Source organism: Peromyscus maniculatus, chromosome 12, assembly GCF_049852395.1.
Source record: "Peromyscus maniculatus bairdii isolate BWxNUB_F1_BW_parent chromosome 12, HU_Pman_BW_mat_3.1, whole genome shotgun sequence".
NCBI classification, from domain to species: Eukaryota; Metazoa; Chordata; class Mammalia; order Rodentia; family Cricetidae; genus Peromyscus; species Peromyscus maniculatus.
The window spans coordinates 52,698,395-52,722,285 of NC_134863.1; the positions used below are offsets into that span (position 1 = coordinate 52,698,395).

The 23,891-nt window shown below is 40.8% G+C and overlaps 1 protein-coding gene across 1 annotated transcript in view; it reads right to left on the reverse strand.

The window, feature by feature from the left end:
* Positions 1-23,891, reverse strand: part of Nsun3 (NOP2/Sun RNA methyltransferase 3) — a 47,589-nt gene that overhangs the window by 14,770 nt on the left and 8,928 nt on the right. Inside the window, exons 3-5 of the mRNA XM_006981612.4 lie at positions 19,619-19,962; positions 12,202-12,356; positions 11,145-11,266 (exon numbers count right to left, since the gene is read on the reverse strand). Coding sequence (XP_006981674.1) covers positions 11,145-11,266; positions 12,202-12,356; positions 19,619-19,962 — 621 coding nt within the window. The remainder of the gene's footprint in view (positions 1-11,144; positions 11,267-12,201; positions 12,357-19,618; positions 19,963-23,891) is intronic.

The following is a 23,891-nucleotide window of genomic DNA, read 5'->3' on the forward strand; positions in this document are numbered from 1 at the left end:
TAAGGATGTACTTAATTTCAGCAAACATTCACAAATTCTGATTAGAGAATAGCTCAACAGCCTCTAACTTTTATGCTGCAGAAGAGGTGAATATAACAGAGGCCATAAGCTTCACTTGGGGAAAAAAAAAAGGTTTTTGTAACACTTGAATGAAAAAGGGTTTTCCTCATGCCAACATGGGTTTCAGGTAAGCCCCACAGTAAGAAAAACAATCAGTTAAGGGAGGGCTAGTACTAAAAGCAATGTGGCTTCGCTTTTGGTAAAGTGGTATTGTTGCTGTTTTTAAAGGTTTTACTTTTCATTATGTGTTTAAGTGGCTATCTTTTTGTGGGTTTGTACATGTAAGTGCAGTACCTGTGGAGGCCAGGGGAGGGTGTCAGATCCTCTGGAGCTGGAATTACCAGGAATTGGAAGCCATTCCTCATGGGTGCTAGGAACCAAACTTTAGTCCTCTGCAAGAGCAGTACTCATCCACAACCACTGAGCCCCTACGTGGTAACTTTTGCTAAGTAACTGGACTCCATAAAAAAGCATGGTTATTGCTTTAAAAGAGATATGTAATACCAAAAATACAATTAAGTCATCTTAAATACTAATTATCTCAGATCTTGCCTTTTTATTAAGAAAAGAGACATCTAACAGAATACATTTAAAAATGGTGGGGAGGACAATTTGACCTAAAAATAGATTCATTTTTAAAGGAAGATATTAGCCTAATTTGATGGAGTAACAGAACCAATTTAATCACTATTCTATGCTTTGACAAATTGCAAAAGAATCCCTGAACTGACTCTCAGGGCTCCTTTAAACCTCCAGCCCAAATGTCTAATTCCTGTGCATCCACCCTTTGTCTCCCTAGGACTGGTGGGTGGCTTTTATTTCTTTTACCTCTCCACCCTGGGTCTGTCTCTTTCATGGTACACCTGCAGCTTCTAGTATTCCTTTCCCAGTTTCCTGCTTCTGTTCCTTTTCCCTGGCTCTCATTTCTTTCCTTCCCACTGCCTGTTTCTTATCATTCCCTCCTCTATCAGTTTCCTGTTGCTGCTGAAAACAGCAGCCTGGGCAGGGAAGCAAATCAAATATCCCTGCATGATTATGCACTACGACCACAGAAACATTAAGGTGAAAAGTTGGAGCTCATGCAAGATCTATCAAATAAATGCAGATCTGAAATTAAGTTTCAGGTACTATAAGCATCAAAACACAGATATTTCTAGGTTGATAGCTATCCCATGCTATCATCAGTTTTAAAAGTATTATTTTACAAGCCTTGAGGGTACCCTTCACTGTGCTCACAGTAAGTAATCAGATTTCTAGATAGCAAACTGTTTATTATCAGAGAAGTTCTGTAAATTCAAGATAAATAAACAGGACCAAGCTTGCTATTGCAGAGGCACCATGCCCAGTGGCCAGGCTTTTGTCAGTGTGAGAACGAAACCACACTGATAATTAACCATCTCTCTTCTGGCAGTAAGTTTTCACCTGGAAGAAGTGTATTTCTTACACTGTACTAGAAGAACACAGAAATGGCATCAGATATTCCTGAAGCAGATTATAAAGGACAAGCTTTAACACACTTATTACCACTTTCCACTTGATGATGGCAAGTTTTGTGTATCTTTTGCAAATTTACTTTGTTAATATGTGTATGAGAGAGGGGGTTAAGTATTAAAGGTTCTCTGCTTAAGACTGAATATAATACATTTAAGATTGCGCTGCCTAAATTAGCAGAGTGGCAACACAACATTAAGTCTGCCTAACTTCAAGATAGGGCCTTTGATCTACCGGTGAAGTCTCACTTACAGAAAGAAAGACAAGTTTACAAATCTTCAAGCAAATCAACAGAACTGGTGTTTGTGTGTGTGACGGGTGGGGGGTAGGGAGTGGGGTGGGAGTTGGTTCTGGAAAGAGCTGGACAGGAGAGACTAAGGTGTTTATGTGTGCTAGGGGAGTTCTGGGAAGAACTGGATGGGAGAGACTGGTGTGTGTGTGTGTGTGTGTGTGTGTGTGTGTGTGTGTGTGTGTGTGTGTGTGTGATGGGGGAGGTTCTGGGAAGAGATGGAGAGGAGAGACTAAGGTGATTGCATGTGATGAGGGTTTCTGGCAAGAGCTGGGCAGGAGAGACTAAGGTGTGGGTTTGATCAAAGCACTTCTTAAATGCATAAGATTTTAAAAAGAAAAGAAAAGAAAACCATCAGGACCAATTCAATTTGGGCTCATGATGAACACATCTGTCAACAGAGAACTGTTCAGCAATGATTTTGAAATACTATTTTTTTTTAAATAAGAAACGGTCTTTAATTTAAAATCTTATTTAAAAAAAGAAGTGGTCTTTAAATGAAATTCTATGCTTTTACTTAAAGATATCACATCTAACTATATTTTGGGTGCAAATTAAGGGGCTCTAAAGATCATCTTATATACTCCCTCAAGATGTTTCCTGAACCGGTGCTCTAGAACCCTATGTCTTTATAGATGGTCCCTGAATCAGTGCTCTAGAACCCTATGTCTTTATAGACGTTCCCTGAATCAATGCTATAGACTCCCTATGTCTTTATAGACGTTCCCTGAATCAAAGCTATAGACTCCCTGTGTCTTTACAGACGTTCCCTGAATCAATGCTGCAGAATCCCTATGTCTTTACAGAGCAGAGCCACATTGACCTGAATCATTCTTTAGAGAAAAACAATGATCTCCTCTTAAAGAAAGAAGTCATTTGACTCCTGCAGTGGCCAGATTATAAGATAATTAAAAGCCTGTAAGGCTTAGTGATGGCATTTTAGTGAATCCATTTAGGTCAACAGCATGGTAAACTCAGGTGCCTATAGTGAATGGTAGAATGGGGTCAAGTGCCATAGCATGACTCTGATGGAAGAAGCTTTGCAGGGCACTGTGATGAACAGGGTGCACTAATCTAGTCAAACTGTCAGGAGAAGGAATAATTGTTCCCGATAGAGAGAGGTTTCAAGGAAAATTATGAGGCACCAGGTAGCACTTGAGAAAGGTCAAAGCCTGGTGCTGTGGAGCACACTTCCGCCACTCTCTAGAGGCATGGCTAGGGCTACCGACTACTAATGGCTGCCGTGGAGAGAGAGAGTCAGCTGTACTAAGGCGGTGCTCCTGGTAGGTCAACCGAGCTCCAGTGGCTGGCCCATGCCTAGAAGCAAATGGAAAGCACAAACTGAGGTCACTATGTCACGGAATAAACAAAGAAGACATGGAGTTGTTAGGTGGAGGGAGGTGGGGGAGGGCCTGGGAGGAGCTAAGGGGGAGGACTGGGTTGAATACGGTCAAAATACAATGAATGAAATTATTAACAGTTAACACAATATTTATTATAAAATGAAGTCACATAATGAAAAATATTACTTCAGTAGTTCCCTAGTAATGAGCTATTCTCAGCTATTATATAATAAAGCTTTTAAATGAAATGTTAATCAAATGTTAAAATTTTAAGTAGAGGCCTGAGGGTAGGGGCCAGGAATAGAACATTTGCCTAGCATGGACGAGGTCCTGGATTTGATCCTTAGCAATGAAAAAAAAAAATTAGATTGTACACAGTCTGGCTCAAGAACAAACAGTGTGGAAAAAGAATGAAACAAGTGTTAGCCAGTAAGATGGCTCTCTAGGGAAAGGTACTTGCCATCGAGACCGGCAACCTCAGTTCAATCCTAGAACCCCAAAACGTTTGCCCTCCGGCCCCCACACATGCACATGTGGCTCAAAATAAGTAAAGGTGGTGGTGGTGGGGAATAGATTAATAGTAAATACTGATAACACAGCCCCAGTTTTCTTTGTGACGGTACACTTGTTTATTTGTACGTGTGTAAGGCACTGCTTTTCCTGCATTACCTGCCCTCTAGCTATTTTCTCTAGTACAACCTTTATTACATTTTCTGATGTTTTCCTGAGAACATTAAAACTACATATTTTATTATTTACAGTGCTTGGCAAAGTACCATACAAAGTAGATATTTAACAAATGCTTGATCAATTAATAAATACTGATAAAATACTATGCTCAGATTGTATTTCATTGTACTAGAGACACTTTTAATAACTAAAAACCACAGTAAGTTTTCATTTATGAGTGAACACAATAGCTACAAACTATAGGGTTTGATTTCTCCTGAAGTTACTTTGTATAATTTCATTTAATGCAGAAGTTTGGACAACTATCACTGAAGAAGACAAAAGGAAGGGTTGAGGACTAGAGATCAGCAGGGGTGCATGGACCTAGCAGGCAGAAGTTCCTGAGCCTGATTCGAAGTACCAAAAAAAAAAAAAAAAAAAAACAACAAAAAAAAAAAAACCAAAAAAAACAAAAAACCTAACAAAACAAAAAAAAAAGGTTCACTTTGCCAAATTATAGATGATTAACCTCGGAGCTCTGGTTTCTAACCCTAACTTTAAAAAAAATGAAAAGAAAATGAGGGAGAAAGTCAGGATTACTGTTACTGCAGGAATAGTTTGCTTTTGTTTTCTGGGTTCCAAACAAGAATGACTAAGCATGTGATGACAACATGTAAGGTAGACTTATAGGAACTCAGGGAGCAGAATACTCATAGCAGAAACAGTGAAGGAGACCTCCCATACTGATGTACCATGCAGCCTATGATTATTCTTTGGACATCCAGACTGATTTTGGCCACCGTATTGATAAATGATAAAGGCCCATACTCCAAGTCACTAGGAGTCTCTCAGCTCCAGAGCATCAGAGAGTAAATGTTAGTGATTTCTTTATTGCTTCCTTTAAAACACAATTCTTGCTGTCAGCGCACCACTTCTTAAGACTTGTTATCTGGATGATTTATACAAATTTTCAAAACATTACCCAATAAGCTAAACTTCCTCTTTCAATGAGTTCTCAAATTCAATTTTACTTGTCAAGTAGTGAGAAAAGAAAACCAGAAGGGGTCAGTATTTTATGTGTGATTGATTTTCTTCTAGGAAACGGATGACATGATACATTACTGCAATAAGATACCTATATTTTTGTGATAAATCATACTCTCCACTTAGTACTTTCCCAAGCCCAAATCATGTAAACTTCTCCTGCACAAATATCCAAACCACTTTCTAAAAAGATACCATGTTTATCACTTTCAGCATATTTCTCCATTCTGTATTCTTCTGAAGATATTGAAATGTAAATGGAGTGACAGAATTCTATTGAGTAATGTACATACACACGGCACTCACCAGCAGTGATTGCTCGGAAATTATTTTCACAAGCAACAATAGAGGTATACTTTAAACAGCAGCCTATGGATAAAATTGGGTTCTGTTCAAATATTCCTTTAATTCTCGCTCTTCAGTCTTGTATTCTAAGAATATCTTAGGGCACTGGTTCTCCTTCCTAATGCTTCAATCCTTTATATTAATATAAAATTCCTCATGCTATGCTGACCCCAACCATAAAATTATTTTCATTGCTATACTTCCTAACTATAATTTTGCTACCATCATGAATCATAATATAAATAGTTTTGAAGACAGAGGTTTGCCAAGGGGGTCATGATCCACAGGCAGGTTGAGACAGACTGGGTTAGGGGCTATTTGTGTGCTCAAATTTTATATAATGTGTATGTTCATCCTTAAAAAACTCAACAGAGATTTTCACATAGACCAGAGTACCTGCTACATTTGCCATCAACTGGTATGCTTTGGGGATCTGTCCTCTGTCATCACTGTGCTATTCATGTTTTTAGCCATCAACAGTAAAAACAGTAGGTTAAATTACTATTGTCATGATTACATCTAATACTACACATAGATTTGCTTTTAAATGATTTTGTAAGAGAATATAAGTGCTTAAGACAGAGCCCAGCTTGTTTGGGTTTTATCTTCAGCAACACAGAACACCTCTACTAACAAAAACCAAACAACTCGTACATATACTAAAAGTTCTTTTTAGAAATAAAATAAAAAAAAGAAATAAAATAAACACCTTCCACTAAACAAATACTACTTTTAATTTATGCATCACATAAAATGTGCAATATTAATATATGACTATAGATCATTAACTTTCAAAAGCGAAAATTCCAAACCCTTTGAAGATTACCCATCTAAGGAATCATTAAAAAAAAAAAAATCTTGGAAGGTCATAGGTGGCCTGAACTAGAGATCCTCCTGCTTCAGCCCTTACAAGTGCTGGACTCACAGCCTGAGGCACAGGTCTTGCTCACCATCTGGACCCATTGCTTCTCTCCTTTTGTAGTATCATCCTTTGTCCCCAGTATCAGGCCAGGCAACATACGCTTGCTTTTTTCCTAGCTGCTCTTTGCAAGGATTTATCAATTCTTTACAGTTTGGCTAAACTTATATGTATAAATTTACTCTCTTATAAATTGCATATAAATCCATTTATCTGATATTACAGAATAAAATGGCTATTACCTTTTCTTGAAAAAATAAGCATGCAAGGAAAATTAAAAATACCAGCCAAAGAAACTTCTTTGTAAATGATAGTGGTATCTCTGATTTTAAAAATTACCATAATCCTTTTCTTTTCTGAAGGGGTGAATGGGAGATAAGGAAAGATTGCTTGGTATGCTTTATCTTTTTAACCCCAAGACTTGTCTGTATCAGGAAATCGGACCTTTTTTTTTTTTCCATGTGTCTACAGCTTATGCATTTGACTCTCTGCCCTTTTCATCATTATCGCTCAGCCAGACACCAATTTCAGCTGCTTCTCATCACTCTACCTCCAGAGCAGCCTAGGAAGCAGAGGCAAGGCTTGCAGGCTCACTGCTCACGGAAAGGACAGTCAGCTGCAGTGGTGGCCTTTCCCAGTTACAGCTGATGACGTGAAAATGACACCCATTGTGACTGACAGCCACCTACTTTAGCATACGCCGTCCTGTTCAGAGTTAAGGAGAGTGGAATGCCTACTAAGGAGCAGCTTCAGCTCTGAGGTCATAAGAGGTGCAAGTATGTTATGATCTTCATAATGACTAAAATGCTATTGGATCTGAAGATGCAGTACATGGGGAAAAAACATAAAGTCAAGCCAAAAGCACGCTTTGTCTATATAAAAGCTATAGTAATCAAAATATATTATGTAAATTGCTTTACATTTATGCCTAATTACCTTGCAACACAATAATGATTATAAGATTATTCTGATCAGATTAACTTTGGCCAGAATAATTGTAACTGTGTATTCCAGGTATTCAGGCATTGGAATGTACTGTTTTTAAACAATTATTAACTGAGCTCCTTTCTTTGTTGGGTACTACATCGAGAATCAAGATTATTCGCTGACCTACGCATCAACTAAGCAGGGCTCACAGGTGCTCACAGAGACTGAAATAAAATCACGGCCCATGTATGGGGCTAACCTAGGTCCTCTGCATAGACATTATGATTGCATAGGTTGGTGTTCTTGTGGGACTTCTAACAGTGTGGGAGGGGGGGCGTTATCTCTGATGTTTTTATCTGTGCTTAGGATCCTTTTACTCCTACTGGGTTGCCCTATCCAGCCTTGATATGAGGGTTTGTGCCTAGTCTTACTGTAATTTGTTATGCCATGTTTGGTCAATGGTCAATATCCCTGGGAGGCCTGTTCTTTTTTTTTTTTTTTTTTTTTTTTGAGGGGAAACAAAAGAGGAGAGGATCTGAGGGAAGGGGATGTGTGTGTGGAGGGGCTGGGAGGAGTGGAGTAGAGTAGGGGAAACTGCAGTTGGGATGAACGTGTGTAAAGAATAAGCCCCTCTTCTCTAATATGCTTGCAGTCTTGTTGAAAGAAAGATCAACACAGGCAAACATCTAGTGGAGAGTGACTATACACCACACACACACACACACACACACACACACACACACACACACACACACACACGTAGTGGGTAGCTGTTCCAGCTTTGACCTGGAAGTACTACCCCCACTGAGGCTTCGGTAACTGTCACGCCTAGAAGGCGGAGCCAAGAGAGGAGCCCTGAAGACCCGAGACCCAGATGTGCCCGCTCTCTTGGTTCCTGGATCCTGGACACTGGAGGTAGACTGAGCAGAGTTCATCAGAGAACACTGCTAGACTGCACTTCACCTTTCCCAGACCCTGTTACTGATCCCTTTACTTGTAAGTTACCCCACAAAATAAAATTCCCTTTTAACTACGTGGAGTTGCCTTAATATTTCAACCAACACACACACACACACACACACACACACACACACACACACACACACATACACACTTTGTTTTTGGTTTTCCAAGACAAGATTTCTCTATGTAGCTCTGGCTGTACTCGAACTCACTCTGCAGACCAGGTTGGCCTCCAACTCAAGAGATTCACCTGCCTCTTCCTCCTGAGTGTTGGGACTAAAAGCATGTGTTCCCCACTACCCGGCGCACCATTTTTAATAAAGGTAAAGATGTCAAAATACTATCATTGATTGAGGCTTCAATAGAGGGTTAGCAAAGCTGATCCCTGAAGAACCAATAGTTAGTCAGAAGGGAAGGCTAGAATGAGTTCGAACTCTAAGGCAAAACAAACAGGAAATGCATTGGCCTTAGACCTGAAAACTACAGGGACTACATGAGGTGCCGCTCCCTTGAAATACACGTACACTGAGAGTCTTAAGACAGTGAAGGTTAATGAAGTAAGAGCGAGCCAGGTTGAAGAGTGGCCTTGACTATTAGGTTAAAGAGCTGGAAATCTTTATGCTAAGGAGGAAACACTAAACCTGCCAGAATAACCAGGGTTCTGACTTACATTCCAGAGGCATTTCTCTGGCTTCGCTGTGCAGAATGAAGTGAAAGAGCTTACCACTGGAGACCTGCCAGAAGCCAGCTGCAATCATTTCAGTGATAGATACTGGTAGGATCTAGGTTAGGCCGTGAAGAATTGAGAGAACTGGATGGAGCTGACAGATATGTAACAGTTACAACAGAAATGTCTTAGTGATTGATTGGACATAGGAGAAGAACGGGAGTAGCTTAGGATAGCTTTCTGACTTAGGCATAGACATCGCAGCATGCCATTTACTAAGACAGAAGACAAGCAGATTTATAAGGCTTTGTTTTTGTTTTTTATTTTGTTGATTTGGGCAGTGGGTCTAAAAAAGCAATAGAAATTATGAGACTTCTTTGTCTAGAGATCTCCCTGGAAGGTTACTGAGTGCACAAGTCCCAGGCTAGGGAGAAATTTCAATTTAGATATATATTTGTAATATAGCACTTTACATCATTTGAACTCATCATACAGTAAAACAATATAATTAACTTAAAAAAAAACAAAGTTTGTGAGATGAGCTAAGTAAAAACTAAGAAAAATATAGAGAAGATACAACTGCAGGTAAGGAGAAAACTTAATCACAAATGTTAAAAGCAGAGAATATTTAAGAGAGAGCAAACAGTCAACAAAGTAAACTGTAACTAAGACTATGGGCTGGCATCACATATTTTGGAAGGTAATACAAATGTAATCAAGAAAAATGATATTATGCCTGCCTACTGAGACAAAGGACAGCATGCAAAAATGTTTTTGAAAGAGAAAGAAAACAGAATACAATAGACTATTCCTCTTGAATAGTTCACATAAGTTGAGAATGAAGCAGATCTATACAGAGTCTGAAATATTACAAGAATATATGCACATAACAACACCTGCTATTTTTAATGTATTTTTTTTATCCTTACTTACATGCAGACACAGAGATTGATGCAGAGAGTTTATAGGCATATAAACCACACTTAAGTCCAGTGGTTAGCTTTGTAAAGAAAGAAGGTATGTGGATAGATGTGCGGCCAAGAGGCTTGCATCATTTGATAGTTTTTACAATATCAGTATTTCCAGATATTATAAATATACTTAAAAATACATTTTAGCTGGACATCGTTAGGATGAGGTATATGGAGCTGCTACATGACAGACAGCATGGAAATAAAACCACTGCCTTAGGGACCCAAACATAGGACATTTCAGCTGGACATGGTGGCTCATGCCTATATCTGAGGCAGGGGGACTAAAACATGTCGGAGGCCAGGCTGGGTTAGATCGCAAGACACTGTAACCAAAAAACTAAGAGTGAGAAAGGAAAGAAACAAAGGAAGGAATCTTAAAATCCCATGGAATCTGGAAGGTGAGGTGTCTCAGCAGGTGAGAGTATTTGCCATGCACATGATGACTTGTGAGCAATACCTGGGATGGATGGAGGGAAGAAAAACTGACTTCCCAAAATTGTTCAGTGACCTCCATACATGCACCATGCACCATGTTATGCCTGCCCCCCCACATTTATAATAATAAGAAATAAAAATTTAAAATCCTGTCAAATTTATTTTAAACGTAGACTGAGTAAAATTAAGATAGAAAAATATTCATTTAACAATTAGATACTTAAGAGCTTTAATAAGAAAAGGTTTGCAAATGAAGCAAGCAGAAAACAATACATTGAGACGAAATGGGAAGAAAGGCATTAAATAAAACGGAAAAAAATCAAAGAACTTGGTAATGGCAATGGCAGAAATAAAAAACAGTAGAGGCTATTTCATGTGAAGTTAAAAAAGAAAAGTCTGTGCCGGGTGGTGGTGGTGGCAGAACACTTGAGAGGCAAAGCCAGGTGGATCTCTGTGAGTTCGAGGCTAGCCTGGTCTACAGAGCGAGATCCAGAACAGGCACCAAAACTACACACAGAAACCCTATCTGGAAAAAAAAAAAAGAAAGAAAAACAAAAGAGAGAAAAGAAAAGAAAAGTCCTTTGGAAGCCTCACTCTTACAGTTTGGAAAAACTGAGGAAAATCTTGCATAAGACAAATGGAACAACACAACACCTCCCATCTTCCTGGGAAGTTCACTTTTCAGAAAATTACCAAAATAAGGACTGCTCCCAGACTTCGTCAACAGGAAGACGCTCCAATTCTGGTCAAACAGGGTGATAAGCCCCTGGCTTGGAACAGACTAGCCAGAAAACAACTTAATCATGCAAATTCCTTGATGTTTTTTGAAAGACACTTTGAGGGGAGGAGGCAATACAGCATGAGAGATGGCCTGGAATTTTTTGCTCGGAACCTTTGCAGGAATTAATCAGAACAGCTATGGGGACAAAGCTTTCCATTTGCCTGCCTGCCATGCTTGGCTGCTGCCACTTAAATTATATCAGGAACCCAAATAAGCTTTTGAATAAACAGTCCTCACCTTAAGAGGTCTACCTGTAGGACAGGCAAATTGTTCCTTTGACGGATCCTACAGGCAGCCTTCTGAGAGTCAGACGAGAACAGCCAGCTTCGATCATTGGAACACGGAGCATCAACTAAGACCTGGAGAAAACAAAGACAAACAATGCAAACATCCTTAGGATGAGGTCTATGGAACAGCTACATGACAAACAGCATGTAAATAAAACCGCTGCCTTAGGGACCCAAACGTAGGACACGCTAAGTCCTTTGATATATTTGTCTCTGATAGCTCAGAGAATTTTCCCATGCAGTGTTAGTGTTTGTCTCAATGGAGAGAGCGAACATTAATGGACTAAGTGTGCATTGATGTCTGCTATTTGAATTGAGTATTCTTTTTTGTTTTGGGTTTTCAAGACAGAGTTTCTCTGTGTACCCCTGGCTGACCTGAAACTCAGTCTGTAGACCAAGCTGGCCTCAAACTCAAAGATCCACCTACTTCTACTTTTCATGTGATGGGATTAAAGGTGCACCATCATGCCTGGTTGAATTTAATATTCTTGATGACTACAACCAAAACTTACAAAAGTTACTCATCTTCAGAAGGCATAACTGTATTTCTGAACTCAGAGTATTTCTTTTTATTTTTTACCCTAGTAAAATTTTACATTGTTGGGGGCTAAAACCCAGGGTCCAGTGTTTATTTTTAAGAATTAAAAATTCAATTTTAAGTTACTGGAATGGCTTTTCTTCATATACCATACTCTGATATGAAATATTCTGAATTAAAGTAAAATGTTGAAGTGTTTTCTACTGGCTCAAATGATAACTGATCATTTCCACAGTAACTCTAAGGTACCAGAAAATAGAAAACATTCTATAATCCCCGAACCCAAAGTCACTGTTTCCACTGAACCATACTAACCATCAGATGAAAAATGCTTCCACATCCACTTTATAAGAATCTCCCAGATCACTGAGAAAGTGTACCATCTGGAATCAGAAGGTGAAGAACAATGGAGCAACACAATATCATATCACTAGGAGTCTGTCAGTTTTTCACAGTACAATAAAAGTACCTTGTCAAACGTTTCAGGCTGGGCATCTCCCATTTCTCTGCCATCCAATTCAGACACTTTAATTACATTTGTCAAAGACTGTGGGATGAAAGATTCCAATGTCTGTCTCAGCCATCTTACTCTCAGGCCATCATATTCATTACAAAGAAGATAACCTAGATATAAAGGATTAAAAAGGTTCAAAGCAGTCCAAGGCAATACAAGTGGGAAATTTGTACTTTTTAGCAAATAAACTTCAGAAAAAATCAATCCCTCAGTGTTATATAGAGATAGGGCTCAGAGGTAAACATTATGATAACTTTAAAAACAAAAATATACACTTTATAAAATATTTACCATCTTATGCCTCACATCCTCCCAGAAGCTCTCACATTTATTCAATCAAGTTTAATTTGGGATGTGAAAACATAGATTCCTAGAGAGGCTGTACTACCAATACCTCATGTATAATTTTCACCTTGAAGTACCAGCTGTTGAGAGTAGACGGTGTATTCTGATAGGTATGTAAAGTTCCTCGTTGGGACAACACATTCATTTTAAATGAAGGAAGGTAATACAGTGTCAAATAAAAATGGGCAAGTATACAATGTACCAGTAAGGAAAACAGGGGCTTAAACTGTGAGTTGAGAGCCCGGAAAAATTATTTAACTCTGTGACAGCCTTCGTTACCTTGTGGCGTGGTTAAATGGGGATCATACTTGCATAGTGGTTGTTATGATTAAATGTGACAGAAATTGAGATATGGTGGCTCAAGAAGTGGAGGCCTCCCACAGAGACACTGGTGTAAGGGATTGGGGAGTCAGGTGAGAGGCACCAAATAAGAAGAGATGCACTAAGGAAAGCAGAAAAGAAAGAGGTGTCCTTGTCCACACCCCTCCAATTCTAGGCACTGTGATGAGAGATTCCTCCTTTTGGGGGAAGGAGAAAGGAATGAAGTCTAGACTTTTACTTGAAACCCAGTGGCATAACCTGCCAATAGAACCCTGTGCCAACCCTGTGCAGTCTTACAGCTCGTACACTTGGGCTAGTACTTGCAGACTGTGACTGTATTTTCTCCTTAGCTAGGCAGGTAGATGCAGCCACCACACCTCCACCAGGCAGACTGTAGCAATCCCAGTCCACAGGCCAATGCCCATGGACAGAGCTCCTGCCCTAATGCCACCGTCAACTGAACTTGTAAACTAGCCAGCATCTCTTGGGGCTGGAGACAGATGTTCTGGACCACGAGTGGACAAAAATCCACCTAAGGAACAGACAGTACATAGCAATGTAGGTCTCGGTATCCCTGTGCTAGGCTGGTCTCAGCAGGCTGTGCACTCTGTGTATAATCCAGGGTTGGAGTGTGTTTCACTATGGAACTATCCACTCCATTTCCTCCCTGACTCCAGACAAATCAGAGGGAACAGCTGTCTATTTCACGGCAAGTAAAGGGAGGTGCTGGGCTAGTGAGATGGTCACCGAGTAAAGGCGTCTGCCACTAAGCCTGACAACCTGAGTTGGAGCTATAGAGGCACAGAGGAGGAGACAACGAACCCCTGAAAGTTGATCCCCAGGAACACATGCTGGAAGGAGACCACTGACTACTGCAAGTTGTAATTTGACCTCTACAAGTGTGCCCTAGGAAGAGTACATGTGTGCCCCCAACACACATACACACAAATCTATGGAAAGATAGATAGATAGATAGATAGATAGATAGATAGATAGATAGATAGATAGATAGATAGATAGACAGACAGACAGGTTGGTTTTTGTTTTTTAAGGAAAGAGAAGGGAGGTATACATCAAGCCACCAAATAAGTGTGACAGAGAACCAAATAGAGCTCTATCGCCTGACCATAGGCCAGTGACTGCAGCTGAGGCATGGGGGGCTACCCAGCCTTGGAGTAAGGTTTGTAATGACAAACTACTACATTCAGGCACTCCTTGAGTTCATTCTCACCTACGTACCTACTGAAGATACATGACAAAATGCGGCTTGGGGAATCAGGCAGCTGAACCAGCAGCAGCAGCAGCAGCAACAAAAAACGCAACAGTGGAATGGGATAAACCTAGCCTCAGGGTGCCATCTAGTGCTGAAGTACCAGAAAGGCCCACAGACTCACGCAAACCACTCTGAATGAGCAGGCACAAACCTAGCTAGATTCCAAAGACTGGGAGAACTACCTAATGTTTATGCACAGACTACGTCACAGGCCAAGCATGAGAATTCACAGAATCATGACCAAGCCTAACGGATAACATAAGACAAGAACTGGCCATAACAGCACCTGGCTTATGGAAAGAGCTAAAAGTGGCACTTTTAGGGAAACTTGGTAAGTTTCAGAAAACCCAAAGAAGCAAGTTAATACCTAAGCAGAGAAACGACAGATTAACACAACTCTTAGACACATCAAATATTTAAATGCAATGGAAGGAGGCAGCAACAGAGAACAGACCAAACAACAACGACAAAATGCCAGCTGCCTTGAAATCAGTATTTGAAAATATACTGCTGGAGATAAAAGAAGTAACTGAAAAGGGGAGAGATAGAGAAAGTCTGTGAAAATTTGGGGTTACCATTGGAAGAGCAGTTGCAGGGGTTCATAAAGGAAGTGAGAATGTCAGTGGGTAGAACAGACTTCATGAGAAACCACCCCAAATCTAGAGAAAAATACAGGAATCCAGATGCATAGATGTCAATGGTCACATCCGATCCAACGCAACCGCAACCAGATTCACTTTGAGGTATATTATGACTGAGCCCTTAAAGGTTGAAAAAAGAGATAATACCAAAAACAATAGAAAAGTGAAAAAATTCTGACAGACATGAGGGAGTGGCTAAAAGGGCAAGTATAACTAAACAAGGGGTTCTTTCTAATATTTCCTATCACTAAAGGTTAACCAGATGTCTAAACCTTACCGCTGATAGCAAGGAAAATTTCACGCTAGAAGGTCTACAGTTCTTATGGAGAAGCTTGATCATGCCACTCCACTAAGCTGCATCATCCCCGGTAAACAACTCACGCTTTACTATTTAGGATCATAATTGTCTGGTCTTTTTCAGTGAAAACCAGCACACTGCAAAAGCTGTGTTAATGATAATAATAATAATAATAATAATAATAATAATAATAATAATAATTTAAAAAAGCCAGTCCATCACTGTGGTACAGGTGAAAGCAATACCACATTTGTCTAGATCAACAGGCAGACAAGCAGACTAATTAATTCTTTAATCACCTTAAACTTTTTTGTCACCCAAAGCCAAGAGCCTCATTGCCTAGAATAATGTCCAATGTGGATGTAAAGAAATTCAGTGTCACTCTTGAACGCATTGGCACCGGAGACCATTTCCTAAATAAAACACCAACAGCACAGACCCTGAGCACAACAATTAATAAATGGGACCTCTTGAAACTGAGAAGCTTTTGCAGGGCAAAAGACACAGTCAATAAGACAAAAAGACAGCCAACAGGATGGGAAAAGATCTTCACCAACCCCACATCTGACAGAGGATTGATCTCCACAATATATAAAGAACTCAAGAAACTAGATATCAAAGTACTGAACAGTCCAATTAAAAAATGGGCTAAAGAGCTAAACAGAGAATTCACAAAACAAGAACTACAAATGGCTGAAAGACATTTAAAGAAATGCTCAACATCCTTAATCATCAGAGAAATGCAAATCAAAACGACTCTGAGATACCACCTTGCACCTGTTAGAATGGCTATGATCAAAAACACCAATGACAATCAATGTTGGAGAGGATGTGGAGCAAAGGGAACATTCCTCCACTGTTGGTGGGAATGTAAACTTGTACAACCACTGTGGAAATCAGTATGGCAGTTTCTCAGAAAATTAGGAATCGAACTACCTCAAGACCCAGCCATCCCACTCTTGGGCATATACCCAAGGAATGCTGATTCATACCATAAAGATACATGCTCAGCTATGTTCATAGCAGCACTATTTGTAATAGCCAGAACCTGGAAACAACCTAGATGCCCGTCAACGGAAGAATGGATGAAAAAAATGTGGTACATATACACAATGGAGTACTACTCAGCAGAGAAAAACAATGAAAGCATGAAATTTGCAGGCAAATGGATGGAACTAGAAAAAATCATCCTGAGTGAGGTAACCCAAACCCAGAAAGACAGTCATGGTATGTACTCACTCATAGGTGGATTCTAGATATAAAATAAAGAACAATCAGACCACAACCCATAGAACCATAGAGGTTATATATATAGCATGGAGGTCCCTAGGACGACGGTGGCTTATAATAAATTTCAGTTTTACTCAATTATTGAAAAAAAATAGCCAAATGAATGGAAACACATGAACTATGAACCAAAGGCTGAGGGGCCCCCAGCTCGATCAGGCCCTCTGAATAGGTGAGACAGTTGATTGGCTTGAACAGTTTGGGAGACAACTAGACAGTGTGACCAAGTCCTGTGCTCATTGCATGAGTTGGCTGTTTGAAACCTGGAGCTTATGCAGGGATACTTGGCTCAAGTCTAGGAGGAAGGGACTGGACCTCCCTGGACTGAGTCTACCAGGTTGATCGCAGTCCTCGGGGGAGGACTTGTCCTGGAGGAGGTGGGAATGGAATGTAGGCTGGGGGTAAAGGGAGGGGGTGGGAGGGGGGAGAATACGGGAACCCATGGCTGATATGTAGAACTGAATGGTATTGTAAAATAAAATAAAATATATATATATATATATATATATATATATATATATATATATATATATATATATATATAAAGAAATTCAGTGTATAAATCACACATTCTGTATGGCCTTCATTTTAAGTTTTGCTTATAGAAGCACTGACTAGGCATTGCTTCTGAATTCCACATTTGAATAGTGTGGCTAACTTAATTTGGGCTTTAAACATCACTATAAAGACACCAATGCTTTGGAGGGAACCATTAACATTAGTCTACTTAGAAGAAAAGCTTCTTCATTTGGAAAACTACTGGTAGTTCACTGTCCTTGATGAAGACTTTCCCCATCTTCAAAGTCCTAGAATGTTATGAGTTTATAACCTTTGGGTTCCTGAGCCAATTCCCTTCCTCACTACAAATGTGTCAAGTATCTAAACCTACAAATGAGGCGGTTTAAAATTAAAATGTAACTTTTAAAATGGAAATAGATTCAGATATTTCTCTCCCCTATTTTACAATATTAAACATTCTATACCAAAACTTATTAAGCTTGTGAGCGTTAGTATAAGAACATCAAGGGACACAGAAAAAGTAGGTGTAAAACAAATACTTACTGGAATAAATGATTTCACAAAGGTACAGTCAAATTATAAAAATAATAACGTAGTCTTACTAAAATGTAGTCTATTCATTTTTATTTCTTATAACAAAATACAGAAAGTGTCAGGTGGTGGTGGCGGCAGCGGCGGCGGCGGCGCAGGCCTTTAATCCCAGCACTCGGGAGGCAGAGGTAGGCAGATCTCTGTGAGTTCGAGGCCAGCCTGGGCTACAGAGTGGGTTCCAGGAAAGGCACAAAGCTACACAGAGAAACTGTCTCGAAAAACCAAAAACCCACAAAAAAAAAAAAAAAAAAAAAAAAAAAACACCAAAACAAAATACAGAAAGCTTCAGTTGCAGAGTTTTAGCAGAAATCTAAAACATACAGTGTTTTTCTTTTAAATATCAATATATCTGTACCACAGCCAAGTACAACTGCGTTTCACATTTTAAATGTCTCCAAAAATTTTTATTTCAATAGCACATGTTCTCAAAAGAAAAAATAAAGAAATAAATCTACAAGCTAGAAGATGCATGTCCTGGGGGAAAATAATACCTTTCTAAGAGACAGGCAAGCTTGGAGGATCTGAACAAATCGCTCTTTCGCTCATCCACTTACTAAAGACATCTCTTTCCACATGTCCATTCACCAGCTTTACAAATAAAAGCATGTTTCTCACTCATTCATAATCTTAAGGAAATGTGCTAGAGTTTAGAAACCTCCAGTACATCAAAAGTACAGTTTAAAACTCTAAGAGGCTGCAGGCAAGGCTCAGCTGGTAAGAGCTCTTGCTGCTCTTTTAAGGGACCAAAGTTCGAGTGTGCACATCTGGTAGCCCACAGCTGCCTCCATCTCCAGTTCCCGGCTTTCCAAAGCTCCCTTCTGATGTGTGTGTGTGTGTGTGTGTGTGTGTGTGTGTGTGTGTGTGTGTGTGTGTGTGTGTGCACTTTTGCATGTATACACACACACACACACACACACACACAATAAATTTTTTAAAGAAAGAAAGAGTGATTTCTTTTTTGAAAGAGTGGTAGAGTGATGTGTTAACAATTAAGCAAGGAAATGAATGGACTTCAAATTTACTTTTGAAAAACTGAACACATTTCAAAGAGTGCTCACCTAACAGATCATTAAATAATACCTGCTGCACCTATAGTTTGCAACCATAACTCAGAAGGAATTTAAACAAACAATGTAACAAATATAGCACAACTCTTAGTATTGCTTGGGTTTTGTATCTCTGTGAACAATAAATGAAAGTAAGATCATAAAACACAACCAAACGGAGCTGGAACTTAACTCTGTCTCATCTAGCAATAACTAACATTCAGAGAAACATGAATTAGGGTTTTAAAAGTTTTAGCAAAGTGATCATCTATATTATTAAGAAGGTAATTTACAATGAAATAGATTTTGTGTGAGCATATGTGTATACACGTTCATGTGTGTGCATACACATGTAGCTCAGCAAGCATGTAGAGGGGCAGAGGTTGACTTTGGGTATCCGTCTTTGTCCATAGATCTCCAGCATAGCCCCGGGGACATTCCTGGGTCTCCTCAGTGCTGGGATTAGAGGCGCAAGCCAACATAGGCAACATTTTCTTTTTGATGTGTGACTGTGAATCCAAGCTTATTAGGTCCTTATGCTCACATGGCAAATACCTTACTGACTGAGACAGATTCCTAGCCATAGACTTAACACCAATATTAGCAACAATAATAAAGTCACCATAAAAGAACTTACTCCATTGTTTAAAACTATCTTCTCCTCCAAGTACAAGGAGCTCAGAGGCAGAGTACTTATACAGCCTGAGAGATGCCCCGAGTGCCACCCCCCATGAAACTAAGCACAAAAAAGCAAATGACAATCTCAGAACCCTACACTATTAGCTTATGAGCACTCACTCACATTCTCTGGGAGATCTGTGCTCCCAAAATAGAGCCAAGACATGAGGGAAACAATGCTTTTTACACTGATCTCCTCAACTATCTGTTTCCTTCTTCCTCGTGGTGTCCTACCTCTTACTCAGGCTTTCTAACTCTGCATACTCATGCTAACACTGCCCACTCATGCTCACGTTTCTCTTCATATACTTTCATAGTATCTGGACTCCTCAGATGTGAAACAGGTGTGAGGTGTGGTGAGAACAGACAGTACCTGGGTAAGCACACTGCAGCAGAGCTACTGATTTGCCTCCTGGAGCAGCGCACAGGTCCAGAACCGTCTCCCCATCATTCAGTTCCAGAGCCAGCACGGGGAGAAGGGAGGCAGCGTTGAGGAGGTAGTACTTTTTCAAGTTTCCAGTCTGATGTCGCTCTGACGGCATTCGGTCTGGAGTTGGGCTGAGGTAACACTTCATTGATTTAGGATAATACGGTAAGGACCCTTGAAGGATTGTGTGATAGCCCCTCAAACGTAAGTCCTTTTCCAGCTCAAAGGGATAATTGAATCGGTTGAAGAGGATGGCGTATTGCCACAGTGATGGAGATATTAGAACATCTCTATGACAGAAAAAGAGCAATAAATGAGTATCAGTATCATGACCTAGTGCGATTTTATACAATTAATAAGGTGAACGTGGTCCTCGGTTTACATTCCATTTCCCTGTGATTGTTCAGACAGGATCTGTAATGGTTAATCTGGACTGCCAGTGTTACAGGGCCAAGAAAAAAACTAGATTTAGTGATGCACACTTCTGGATGTGTCTATGAGATGATTAGTTCATGAGGCTCTTACCTAATCAATAGATTAATCCCTGGTGGTTCATATATTATGCTATAATTGGGGATGATGAAAAGTTGGATGTGGAGCTTGGTTGGGAGGTAGTAATCACTGGAGCTGAGTCCTGGGAGGTAAATTTTGCCTCAGCTCACCCCCCCCCCCCCCCCCCGATTCCGTTATCTGCATCCAGGCCCTGATGATGTGACTGGCTTTGTTCCACCTTGCTCTCCTCACCCATCATGAACTGACACTTCCCAATCTATGAGCAAATAAATGTCACTTTCAATCTTTTCCTTAACTTGCTCTGTCACAGCAACATAAAAACCTGACTAATAGAGGGTTGGTCTTCCCAACTCTTCCTTTTGCCTCATAAGGCTGGGAAGTGGCCCACCCTGACTTTACTTAACAACACAATTTTATTTATTTTAGCTTATTGTAAAATTAATTAATTAATTTTTTGTTTTGTTTTTCAAGACAGGGTTTCTCTGTGCAGCTTTGTGCCTTTCCTGGAACTCACTCTGGAGACCAGGCTGGCCTCGAACTCACAGAGATCTGCCTGCCTCTGCCTCCCGAGTGCTGGGATTAAAGGCATGGGCCACCACCACCACCACCACCACCACCACCACATCAACAGGAAACATTTAATTTATTTACTAGCTGACCTTTCTGGCTGAGTTATTTGGGAGCCTCTTTAACCATGGTCAATTAAATAAATTCCAACTACTACTCACGGTGGTGAAGTTGCTTATATGAGAAAGGGCGGGATTGAAATGTGACACCTGTGACTCACACATGCCACGTGAGCATCGATCTCACCCACAGTGTGGACTGCTTTTGTTTTTCATTGCCTCCCGCTTACTATGGATGGGGCACCTATTTCATTTACTGTACCACTGGATCCTGTTTGGAGTTACTGGTTCAGCAGGATAGGGCCCCAAGTTTTTGTCTCTTTTTAGGAAAATGGATGACTGACTTACTTATTTGTGTGTGGGTGTGCACGGAGAGTGTGCGGTGTGAATGCAGAAGTACAGCTCCACACACACCTCAGTGTCCATGTGGAGCCACAGGACAGCTTCTGAGAGTTAGTACTCACTCACCTCCCTCCCTCCCTGAGGCGGGGTCTCCCCCATTTCCACTGCTGCACTTAGTAGCCCAAGCTAGCCAGCCCTCCAGCTTTCAGGCACTTCTCCTTCCTCTACCTCCTACTTTGCTCTAGGATTGCTGAGATTATAGATGTGTGCAGTAGCACTCAGTGGGTCTGAACTAAGGTCAGGCCATCTCCTCGATACAGAGCCAAAAATTCTCCTTTCTAAACAGGTTCCAGGTGGTACGATGGCATCTGTCCTCTGGGACCACACTGTGGGAACTACGGCTTTAACACATGCTCCAAAGTGAAATCAGACAGTCATTACAAATCGTATGAGCGTGCGTCCCCCTCCTGTCCCCCAAACTAGATGGAGATTTGCTCAATGCTGAGAGTCACATGCACAGCTTACATCACCTCACCTCTCTCTCTCTCTCTCTCTCTCTCTCTCTCTCTCTCTCTCTCTCTCTCTCTCTTTGGTTTTTCGAGGCAGGGTTTCTCTGTGTAGCTTTGCGCCTTTCCTGGAACTCACTTGGTAGCCCAGGCTGACCTTGAAATCACAGCGATCTGCCTGGCTCTGCCTCCCGAGTGCTGGGATTAAAGGTGTGTGCCACTACTGCCCGGCAACCTCGCATCTCTTAAGAAATAAGGGGTACTCTCTACTGTTTGGCCTAGGACACAGTCTTACTTTGCTTTGGAACTCCCAAAGCTATTCCTGGATTTCTATTCTTTCAAAGAAATTTTAAGAATCCACTGCTCAAGTGCTCAAGTTAAAAAAAAAAAAAATGTGGACTGGGCTCTGTAATGGGTTCCAGATCAGACTGTGCCAGACTGAGAACCTCCTCAAATTAAAAAAAAAAAAAAAAAGTGAAAGAATCATGTATCTAGAAAGCTCAATCATTTAAATTGGAGAGAATTAACAACTTCGTGGCATTCAGTCTGTCCAAGCCAAGCCACCTGTGTTTCCATTTATTAAGATTTTCTTTAAGTTCTCTTAGTAAATGTTATTAATCCTATTTTCTTTGAAGCACATTGTCTAAGAAGACTGTTAGTTTAGGAATACCCCTGTTATTTGTCTATTAGCTAACATGCTAATTAACACAAACCAACACTAGAAAGCAGTTCCAGGAAAAGGGCAGCAGCTCCTGCACAGGTACCACTGGTGTGAGGAAGAACTGGCCTTTGGAAAGCCCAGTTGGTGTTGGCTCATGCTGGAGATATGGACACAGGGTGACATTTAAAACACTGGCTTAGTGAGATGGGACTCTTCACAGACTTAAGGATGAGAGAGCCAGCCTGATCGGATCTGAAAACAGGCACTGTGGTGGTGAAGTAGACATCTTCAGAAATTGTTCTCCTTCATTTATGAACTAGACAAAATAAAATCTCATTAAAACAAGTAAAACTTGTGATCTACACCTAGACCTCGAGAACTGTGTGAATTCCCGAGAAAAAGATCCTTGGAGACAGAATGCCACTATAAAGTCCAGACTAAACTGTAGCTTCAACTTTCTGAACGGTTCCCCGGAAACCCTGCTCCTACAGCATTGGAAGTATCTAAGAGGGAGGGTTAGAGCATTTCTATCCTGGTGTACTGAGGCAGGCCTACTGCTTGCCCCATAGGAACAGCTACCACTGGACAAAAACTCAAGGAAGCCCTGCAGGAGCTGCTGAGGCTGGTGCCTCCGAGCCCTGGGAAGTACCACTGTCTGTCACTAGAGGACTCACACCTCCCCTGTGCAGCAGCCTGCCACTGCTGGATACGGCAGCAGGGCTCCTTCCACAGGGCAGACATGGAGTCAGGACACACACACACACACAGACACACAGGCACACACACAGGCATACACACAGGCACACACACACACACACACACACACACACACACACACACACACTGCAAGCACAGTTACTATTTCTAGAGTTATCTATGATGGATAAACAAACAGGATTAGAACATTCAAGGAGACAAATGAGCTGGGTTCCAGACTCCAGGCCTCCTCCGAAGATTCACAACTATGTAGTCTGAAGCTACTCTAGTTCTTGGACTCCACAGTCAGGAGAAAACCATGTACATCTGAAGCCAGCCTGACTGGCCCCTTCAAAGTCCATGACCTAGATACAACTGTTTATGCACATAGAATAGTGCTGCTATCAGCTTTGGTCAGAGAAGCTTAGTTTTTTTCCATGGTCAACAGTGAATGTAGAAACCCATTGCTGGTGAGGGTACAGAGAATAAATGACTGCTGAATGTCCTGTTATAATTGGCACGTCTCTATCACACTCTTCCCAAGCTCAAGGAACATTTTGGAAGAAGCAGAAGAAAGAGAAAGATGGGTGTAGGTGTGTTGCTGACATCTGGGCAGGAGATGGCTGCTGTATTCTTGGACTCACAGCAGTGTTATTACATGCACAAGATCTGCACAAGGGCTGGCGAGATGGCTCAGTGGTTAAGAGCACTGGCTGTTCTCCCAGAGGACCTGGGTTCAATTCCCAGCACCCACATGGCAGCTCACAACTGTCTGTAACTCCAAAACACGAATGCACATAAAATAAAAATAAATACAATTAAAAAAAGATCTGCACAAGGTCAGACCAGACATCACCTTGTCATGGAAGGGGAAG